This window comes from Xiphophorus couchianus, chromosome 5 (genome assembly GCF_001444195.1).
Source record: "Xiphophorus couchianus chromosome 5, X_couchianus-1.0, whole genome shotgun sequence".
Taxonomy (NCBI): Eukaryota; Metazoa; Chordata; class Actinopteri; order Cyprinodontiformes; family Poeciliidae; genus Xiphophorus; species Xiphophorus couchianus.
Window position 1 is genome coordinate 28,195,904 of NC_040232.1, and position 9,996 is coordinate 28,205,899.

At 38.6% G+C, this 9,996-nt stretch overlaps 1 protein-coding gene across 1 annotated transcript; it reads left to right on the forward strand.

Annotated features, from left to right (window-relative positions):
* The first annotated feature begins 788 nt into the window (after positions 1–788).
* LOC114144533 (mpv17-like protein) lies at positions 789–9,995 on the forward strand. Its single transcript, XM_028017461.1, has 4 exons — positions 789–1,434; positions 4,781–4,851; positions 5,657–5,686; positions 7,206–9,995. The coding sequence occupies exons 1-4, from the start codon at positions 1,131–1,133 to the stop codon at positions 7,431–7,433; spliced, it is 633 nt and encodes a 210-aa protein (XP_027873262.1). The 5' UTR covers positions 789–1,130; the 3' UTR covers positions 7,434–9,995.
* The last annotated feature ends 1 nt before the right edge of the window (position 9,996 follows it).

Genomic DNA, 9,996 nt, shown 5'->3' on the forward strand with positions numbered 1-9,996 from the left:
ATCCAGCGTTTCCTGGTCGATAGCGGTTTCCAGTTTTTCTGAGTTTCGCTCAGCCGTTTTTAATTTGTGTTTTCTATGGACTACATTACCAAAAAGAGGGGCACAAATTCTACTCATTCTTTGATGGGGTAATGGTTTTGCATCCAACTGAAAATTATGAAATTACAAGCGTAACAGCGCTTATGTTTCCACCCTAGATTTAGTTCAAACAACAAAAAGGTGGATCAAAGCGCGTTCTGCTGGTTGGTGTGTTTTTCATTTGAGACACTTTTTTCCTTTAACACTGTCGTGTCTGGGACGACAAACTGGGGAAACAAACCAATTTCCTTTCTGAATAATACGATGACGGCTAGACATTCACATGGTATTTATACCCAGTGGAGTCAAATATTTAGCTACAATTGTTCATGCCAGAAATTACAGGCATCCTTTGTCTTAATGCATCTAATGAACAGTAAAAAAATAATTGTTTAAAAAACATTTTATTTCTTGGTGTATTTAACCTGCAGCGCATAGATCCCAGCTCATCTCTGGTAAATTGGAATTCATGATGGAAACTTATTTATGCGATTGAATTGAAATATTTATATTTTTACTTCTATTTATAATAATAAACACTATAGAAGTGTATTCTCCATTTTATTGTATTTTTTTGGCAACTTCAATTTAATTACCATATGTATATTTACCGAAGTATTTACTGGATTATGGCACGTTTAGCCCATCCGAGTATAGCTGACTGACTGTACTCTTAGTACTACTCCACCCATTCATTTTTTTACGTGGGTATTTTTTTACGTAAGAAAAATACGCAGTAGGAGTCGACCGCAGCCGGTGGAGGACTGACGCTCCCTCTCTCTATGCTGGAAGGAGTTTGACAAGCAAGTAGGTTACACTGTGTAGATTTTTTACAGATTTACAACCTTCACTGTCAGAGACAAACACTATTTTTTTATTTTATTTTATTTATAAATGTAATTTGTTGATACCTAAAAGGAAGCGTACAGCTGTGTGTGTTAACGATCCTCCAGAGAAAAAGGGAACGATGGTTTAACATCATGATTTAGTGAACTCCCAGCCCGGGACAACAACGTCTTCTGCTCTCCTTCATGTTGGGCGCAGACTGAATTATGCTCCAGGCGTTTCTGAGGCATGTCCGCCGCTTTCCGTGGGTCACGAATGTCACACTGTACGGCTGCCTGTTCGCCGGGGGAGACCTGGTCCATCAGTGGTTCTCCGCCAGGGACCAGATGGACTGGAGACACACGCGCAACGTCGCTGCGGTGGCGTTCAGTTTTCACGGGAATTTCAATTTCTTCTGGATGCGTTTGCTGGAGCGCAGGTTTCCGGGGAACTCCGCCGGGATGGTAATGAAGAAGCTGCTCTTGGACCAGACGACGGCAGCGCCCCTAGCCACCAGCGTCTTCTACACGGGTCAGTGAACGCATCACCACACTGAAAACACTGTGCTGTTAATAGTTGAAACATAAACATATCTGTCGATTTGTAACTTAAGCATAGGACATCGTGATCTTCTCATGTGTCCCATTGGTACATAGTCCTACAGAGGTCAGGTCAAACTATCTCAGCGCTAAGATTAATTAGAAATTAATCTTAACTACCCTTTTTGAAGACTGGAGAACCATAATTGTCCCTTTTATTACATGTTTTAGACGTATACATCTGGGGATCTTCTATCTTTGTTTTGTTTTGCTTCTTTCCATTTCTGGCATTAGTTTATAGTTTCTTTATGCCAACTGTTGCTGGTGCTTACAAAGATATTTAGAAATGGAGTAAAAAGTGAAACAGTCTTGCAGCTGATGCTGGGTTCCTAGGTTAGTGGGAGGACATGGAGATGGTTTTGCTTAAACTGTTACATTTATTTGAGAACATCTGTGTCCTCTACTAGGTAGTGGAGGTCAACAAATAATTTGAATAATTGGCTGAGAAACCGAAAAAGTCAACAATTATAAAGACAGACTTTAATATTTAATAACAGACACTGCTAAAAAAAGGCAGCGCAGAGGGAGGAATTAAGGGAGTTAAGTGCTTAGTTCATTTTAACTTTTTAAGAAATAAATGTCATTGGTTATTATTGTCTTACAAGTTATTTGAATGTATTTTTTCTAGTACATATTAAACAGTTACGATTCGAAGTTGTATTGTTACAATTATCAAAACCGTTCAATACAGCAAAATATATTGCAGTAATTTTTTTTAACCTTATCGCTAACCCAATCAGCTCCCACCTAGCACATAATAACACCACAAAACAGAAACAGCTTTAAAATCAGGCCAAATACAGACTGAAAGGAGATTAGAGCTATTCTAGTAAGCTGATGATCCAGTTCTCTGCCAGTGACTCTACTTTCAGAGTAATGATTGGTGTGAAAATCATTTCCAACTACAAGCCGCCAACCTCACCTTGCTAACAACCAACAATTGGCTGAGGTCTTAAAACGGTTATTGAGTTATTTTGACGAATCTGCTCTTACACCCTCTAACCCTCAGCTGCTTTCCTTCTTGCAACAAGTTTCCATTGAGGATCAGCTGAAATGGTATTTAACATTTTCGAAACAGAGAAAGCATGTCAACTTGTTCTGTCTTCACCAAGATCTTCAAAAGATCATTTTGTTTCTATATGAAACCCATTCTCACTGAACTAAATGATTACAGACTTATTCTTGCACCATCTGTAATCATAAAATCCTTTGAGAGACTAGAGATGGCGTGCCAGTGAACAATATCCAATTTGCTTACCAGGGAACGTCATGGAAGGATTCTGTTAAGTTGGGGCTGCATCACCTGCCAGTAAGATATGAACAGATCCCCTATGAGAAATAAATGTGCTTAAAATATAGTTTTTAAATAAGTTTACTGTCTACAATTGGATTAAGAACTTTTTTAAAGACAGACAACAGCTAAAGAGACCAGGGAAAATCTGCATCCAGGTGTTCCTCAGGGCTGTGTTTTCTCCCCTCTTATCTTCTCCATCGAGAATAACAACTGTGCATTTATGCACCTCTGCTAAACATCTTAAATTTACAGAAGACATGTTCCAAATATATATTATGATTGTTGTGTAAGTAGCTGCGTTGTAAGAACATGTTTATATCCTGCGCATCTATTTAGCCGAACTGTGAAGTCTGCTATATGGATAAAACAACCTACTTGTGCTATTTTTTGTTGATTAAGTTGGGAATAAAGTATAAGCACTGGAGAGAATTAGATCAACAAGAAAAAAAATCCTATCATATATGCCAGGGGTGGGCAACTCCAGGCCTCGAGGGCCGGACTCCTGCAACTTTTAGATGCATCTCCACTTCAACACACCTGAGTCAAATAATGAGGTCATTAGCAGGACTCTGGAGAACCTGACTGCACTTGGGAGGTGATTCAGCTGCTGGATTCAAGTGTGTTGGACCAGGGAGACTTGCAAGAGTTGCAGGACACCGGCCCTCGAGGACCAGGATTGCCCACCCCTGATATATGCCAACATGTTTGGCAATAAAATGCTTTTTTTTTGGTAAGCTAGTAACTTCTGCTGAGCAAGAAATGTAGCATTTATTTTTTCATATTATTTCAGAAGCAGCAATGTTTACCCAGATTGCCTGAAAGGTGTAATTAATGACAAGCTGCGTAATGGCTTCAGTTTTTACCTGTGAACATGACAAACCCTTGATAAGGACTGATATTCATCCATCCATCCATCCATCCATCCATCCATCCATCCATCCATCCATCCATTCATCCATCCATCCATTCATTTTCTAACATTCTTGTCCCTTAAGGGGGTCAGGAGGTGTGCTCCTCTTGACCCCCTGACTGGTGTCTATCTCCAGCTAACGTTCCGGGCGAGAGGCAGGGTACACCCTGGACAGGTCTCCAGTCTGTTGCAGACGACTGATATTTGAGACTATAAATCTAAGATTATCTGTGGTTGATGGATGATGGATGATTGAGAAATTAGTGGAAAGAAAGGAGGCGAACTGAATCGAACACAAAGTTGTAAACCAAACCTGTGGATTTTGGAAACTTTGAAACCATCAAAAGCTTAAATGTACAGTGCCATGCTTTTCTTTGTGCCCATATGTATTATTTTGTACAACTAATCCCAGCTATTAAAAGTTATCTAAGTTCTTAGTGATCCCAGCCAAGACAAAAAATCTGCATCTTTTTCAGGAAACCAACATATTTGCTTTTGCTGTTGTTAATGAAAAAAAAGGTTTATGAGAATGTTGCTCATTCTGTTTAAATAACACAAGTTTGGTTATGAAGTGCTTTTTTATTTAATTTTTTTTTTTTTTTTACCAGTGTCAGGATCTGTGTTTTTCTGTGTTTATTTAGAGTTTTCTGTGTCCTTGAGTCTCTTCGTTGTCCTGTCCTCCCCTTGATTGTTCCCAGGTGTGTCTCGTTTCTGTGATTACCCTCCCATGTATTTAATGCCACCTGTGTGTCTGCGTCTCTGTCGGGTCCTCGTCGCTTGTTGTGTGATTTCTGTCTGCCTGTTCATTTGCCACGCTATCATTCTGTTGCTACCGGTGTGAGCCCTGGTTTCCGCTCAGCCGTGCCGCCAGAATCTTTGTGGGCTGTTTTTGAACATTATTCAGTACTAAAATTACCATCTTTACCTCATCCTGGGTCTGCTGCGTCTGCCTCACCACATCCACCGCACCAATTCATGACAACCAGAGACTTATTGCTTTTTAGCAGTGCTTATAATGGTCTCTTCCATGGTCACTGTAAATCATTTTTGTGCGGTATCTTCTGCTCCAATCAGGTGTCAGTTTTTTGGAGGGCAAAGAAGACATCCTGGAAGACTGGAGGGAAAAATTCCTGAACACTTATAAGGTGGGTCGGCTCTCAAAAGCACAGATTTTTCTTTCTGTCCAAGATGGAAATAAAAGTAAAAATATAAACATACTCTGTTTTTCTGCAGATTACTCCCACAAAAGATAAGGAGTGAAATTTTATATTACCCTGTGAAAAAAGCAGGTTTCTGCTACTTCTTGTATCTGTTAGGAGGTCACCTATTTCGTTCTTCTTTTCTTAATGTGTATTTGCACGGGGATAAGTGTTAAGTATAAACAAATACTGAACGCTATAACATTTATAGATTTAGCTCATTTGCACTGCATGTCCACAGATGGGCCTCTAATGAAGTAAAACAATTTTTAAAAAAACAATAAAGCACTAGTGGTAAAGCCTGTCTTCTTTATAATTTTGGGCTCCTGAGATTTCAAGGTATGAATGAACAGCACATAGAGCTATGAAACGTTTGGAGCTGAGGTTAAAGACCGGTTCAGCCACAAGCTTGGCTATTCATTCCACAGCTTCTCCACATGTCAAAGAGTTCCTGTTCAACACGATTCACAGGATTGAGTAACCAAACGTCACTGGGTTTTCTATAATTGTACCTCTGCTGGTGATTTTTATTGGATCCGTTCTAACTCTTCCAGTTGCAGAGGTAGAGAAGTACAGAATTTCTAAGTGTAAACCAGAGAAATTATTTGTTTTTGCTTGTTAGAATATTAAAACGCATTCAATTTTTTGATTGTAAGAATCTCTGCAGGTGAAATAAAATAGCTTTGCTTCTTTGTTTGCTAGTAAGCAAACAAAGCTTCTGTTTTCTGATTTCTGTTTCTCGTTTTTTCAGACTGGGTTGATGTTCTGGCCGTTCATGCAGGTAATTATTAACATATTTTGCGCGACTGTCTGTATTGGTGTAAGGGGGAAAATCTGAAATCCAACGTCCATCAAGAAAAAGGATCTTTTTACCCTTTAATTTGTAATTTACATGCATTATTGTTGATCCAAGAATGCAAGGTGATGGTTAACATTGGTCTGCATATCTGGCTGAGTCTCAGTTACCTGCTCTATTTATAAATGAACATGTAACCTTTCTACCTCAGCTGTTAGCAGTGGATAAAGGAAGTGTGCAAATATTTATACAAATACAGATGTATTTAGGAATGTATTAGGAAAACATGATATTCCAATACTATTTCTGCAATAACAATGAGTTGTAATTAGACTCAATTTTCCTCACTATTCTCCTTTTTTTTCATCGCCATAGTTTCCCGTCATTCTTCCTTTGCTTTATGAAATCTCTCAGTTGTGCGAACATTAAAAGTTCCTCCAAGTGGCCAGTCATATTACTGACAAGCAAAATGGTAATGCACTGCCTTTTAGATATGAAAGCTTAATAAATAGTGATTTCAATAATGTACACAGTGACGCTGAGAAGATGATTGCGATTAAGTCTGTAATTCAACTATCAACTGTTCAAAAATAAAAACATTTGTTTTATTGAATCCAACATCAAAAACCCATTAATTTTCTTTCTCATGTTGGCATTCTCACAGATGACATCAGTGTTAACCTCAAAAGTCCACTTATTGTCCGGAGTGGTGTCCAAATATTGGTAAAATCCATAATAGAAACCAGCTGACCTCCAGCTAACAGCAGAGCTGCACTCATCGGCACACGACAGGAGCACAAGCACTGCTGCATGTCGCCACAATATATTCATATTCACAAAATATTCATATTCTCAGCATAGCCAGAAGCTTTTCATAAATCCTAAATCACTTCTTTCATATTTAGTTTTTTTTTTTAATGTCAGGTTGTTATACTATACCTTTAGTGTTGCGCACTGAAGGGATAGTATAACAGGTCAGGAGACGTGTCCTCTGGATCAATGTGGCCTGAGTGATTGGACCCGAAAGCGTGCTGGACACTTTCACACAAGTATTTAACGCTTCCTCCTTCTTAGCAGATTACCCAAGAAGCAGATTAACACCAGGTGGACAAAGAGCCTCAGGATAAACTTGTTCCCATGTATTTTGTATCAGTTACGGTAAAACGGTATTTCTAAAAACAAGTTCAAGGACTTTAGAAATATAAAATATGTAGAACTATTAAAAATGTCATAGTCATACACAGGGCATTACTTAGAATTAACAAGCTATTTACTAGATGTTGATGCTAAAATAAAGTCAGAATAAATGATCAAAATGAAAATGTGTATGTGTATGCAGACTAATACATAAAAATAGAATAATAAGTGCCTACCCTTGTTTGCTGAAACCAGCAGCTCTACTGTATGATACTTATAGCTGGTCCTTTCTGCGACTTCTCGTCTATTGAGTTTTAATCATAGCAACTGTGCCTTTCATATATTAAGAGGTGTCTGTTTCTCCAAGTTTCTGAACTTCGCCCTGGTGCCTCTGTACGTGCGGACCACCTTCACCGGCTGCTGCGCCTTCGTCTGGGCCACCTTCCTCTGCTTCTCGCGTCAGACTGGGGACGGCACAGCCGGAGCTGCTCTGGCATGGATGTTCCCCCCGAAAGAGGAGGCAGCTGAACCTGCCAAAGACGAAATAGAGTCGAAGCAAAAGGTGGAGGAAACGGCAGCATCCAGGCCTGCATAATAGGAGTACTGAAAGTTGTTTTGTCAGGAGGCGATAATGGAGGATAAAAACTGGATTCATCAGGTCCAAAGGACAGCATTTCAGTCCTGTTTCTACTGTCTCATTGTTTTCAAAAACACTGCCAGACCCGTAAACCGAGGTCTCCCTGATGCTGCAAACCTCCACCAGCCAGTTGAAAGTGTTCATAAAGCACAGTAATAGAAATACAGCAAGTCAAAAAATATGATCTAGTCTTACTGTGCATTATGCTGACCTGTCAGCATGTTTTTGGGTTTTATTTAACCAGGTTAGCACCGGTTATTGTGTTGTACTTCCACCCAGTGCTTAGCCTAAGTAATCTAAAAATGCTGAAAATACTCATGAGCATGTCTTCAGTTTTTAATGATAAAACCCAATGTGCAACAAGACATAATTTCCACATTGCAGAGTGGGATCTAATTGATTTGATCAAAATTTTCAATATCTTAAAACAAAGGAGATTACAGCCAGTGTTTATCAGCTTTGCTTCTGTGATCTGTTGGGGTTTCAGTTCACACTGTGGTACATCAACCGGGTCAGTTAGGAAATCTGTTTTTATGTTTATAATTCAAATGTGGGGAAATTTCAAAATGGGCATCAGTCGCATCAGTTTAATTTCCCTTCCAGTAATTTATAGTTCCTGTATTCAGAGCAACAGCAGCACATTCCAAGAAAAGGTTGGGCTGTGGTGGCTTTTACCACATTATGCTAACATGTCTGGCATTGAGGCTTGCAGCTGAGGCAGAGTTTCAGAGGGTGCTCATTAATGTCTCTGGGAATCACAGTTTAATATGCACAGTGGTAGGGGCTTACTTTTTATTTCATATTTCCTTTGACTTTGAGATTTGTTGTGGTTTCATTTCTTCTTTGGTTCATCTCAGGATCTTCTGGTCCAAGTAAAGCAGACAGTAAATCTGAACAAGTTTGACATGCAGCTGTCAGCATTTGCTCCTTGTTGGCTTTTCCATACAATTTTTATTTATTGTGCTGTTTTTCTTGACTAACATTTTCCGAAGCATCCCCACAGACTTCCTCATGGTTTTTATGCAGTGAAATCTTCAAGTGGCAGAATTGTGTATTTTCCAGGCACATGCTGCCATTTTACAGTCAAGTAACTGTTTATTTTTATAAAAATGCTTTATATATCAAACATAGCTGAAAAGAAATTTGACTTTGCAATGTGATGCCTTGAAATTGCATCTCTGCCTCTTTAAGAAACTCCTACTCTTTCCGACACTCCACTTTCAGCACATTATTACAACAACGCTTCTCCATTATGCTGTTTACAACCATTCTCAGCAGCATTTCACTGAGAAATCATTTGTGTGATGAGCTCAGCAGCCACGCAGTTCCGCCAGGTGTTTGCTAATTGCTGCTGCCGCTAGTCTGAAGGAGCTGAATGGGCTCTCCTGAGTTGCCCAATACAGACATTGAGTTAATTTGATACTGTTCTGTTGATTCATGTGAAGCTTATACTGGAACCTTCTACACTCAGAAGGTTTAAATTCTGTATTTTAAAAAGGGATGATCACATTTATTATGTCAAAGCTTGCCATGGCTTGAATTGTGCCAAGAGAGTGAATGTCAAAGACGAGCAGAGAAAGGCTGCCTACTTTGTTTTTATTTTGTCATGCTTTATGCTTGGTTGTATCAGCAGGTGCTTTTTAAACAAGGGAAGTCTGTTTTTATTGCTTTCTGCTCTTACCAGCTCAAGAAAAGATTGCAACACTACAGCTACTAACTTTCTACTGGGGCAATCTGAGATTCGTTTTCATCTGATTTAAAACATTTACTTGAATATCTATATACTGGCCACCTCCTCTTCTTCTTCCTCTTCAGATGAATGCAATACTGTTTTCGTCTGTTTTATTTGCATTCTTCCATATTATGTCTTCAATGCAGTCATCAACCATCAAATGTTGATGACTGCATTGTTAATGCGTTAGGCGTTCCTACCTTTGTTTTAAAGAGACAGTACTTTAGATCCTAATCTTATTTTCTATTGTGACAGACTTGATTTCAGTTCCTATTTCTATGTGGATGACAGAAAAATATTCACTTCTGTTTTTATAGTGCAGAGAAGATGTGAGTGTGCAGTTCTGCTTGTAACATTTCATGTATCTCACACAACTGAGTTAAATTAATTTTACATCAATATAAGAGCATAACTTGGAGATTGTTGGAAAATAAATTCAGCACTACAGCAGTTTTTTCCTATTTATGTTTAAACTGCATCCTTGGAATTATGGATGTATTATTTGTGTAATATGATGTGATCCTCCCCGACCCCCCTAATATTTGCTTAAGTAAATATTTGTATGGTGATTTGCTACACTGGATATGAAATGTAATTGAATATTCCCTTTGTTTCTGCTGGGTCATTTTATAATATTTGGTTTGCACAGTCAGATATTTCTGACTTTTTGGGTGTGAGAACAGATTGGTGCTTTTGAATATTTAAAAGTAATTGATATTGTCTTGCATTTGTTGCACTAATTATAAAAGATAATACTATGAAGTTAATAAAAATAAACTTTATTTTGAC

What these genes read in the sequence shown, in the direction of transcription:
- LOC114144533 (XM_028017461.1), top strand. Translation starts at nt 1,131, where the DNA reads ATGCTCCAGGCGTTTCTGAGGCATGTCCGCCGCTTTCCGTGGGTCACG. An exon ending in CACCAGCGTCTTCTACACGG is followed by an intron (nt 1,435 to 4,780) that starts GTCAGTGAACGC and finishes TGCTCCAATCAG; the next exon opens with GTGTCAGTTTTTTGGAGGGC. An exon ending in AATTCCTGAACACTTATAAG is followed by an intron (nt 4,852 to 5,656) that starts GTGGGTCGGCTC and finishes TCGTTTTTTCAG; the next exon opens with ACTGGGTTGATGTTCTGGCC.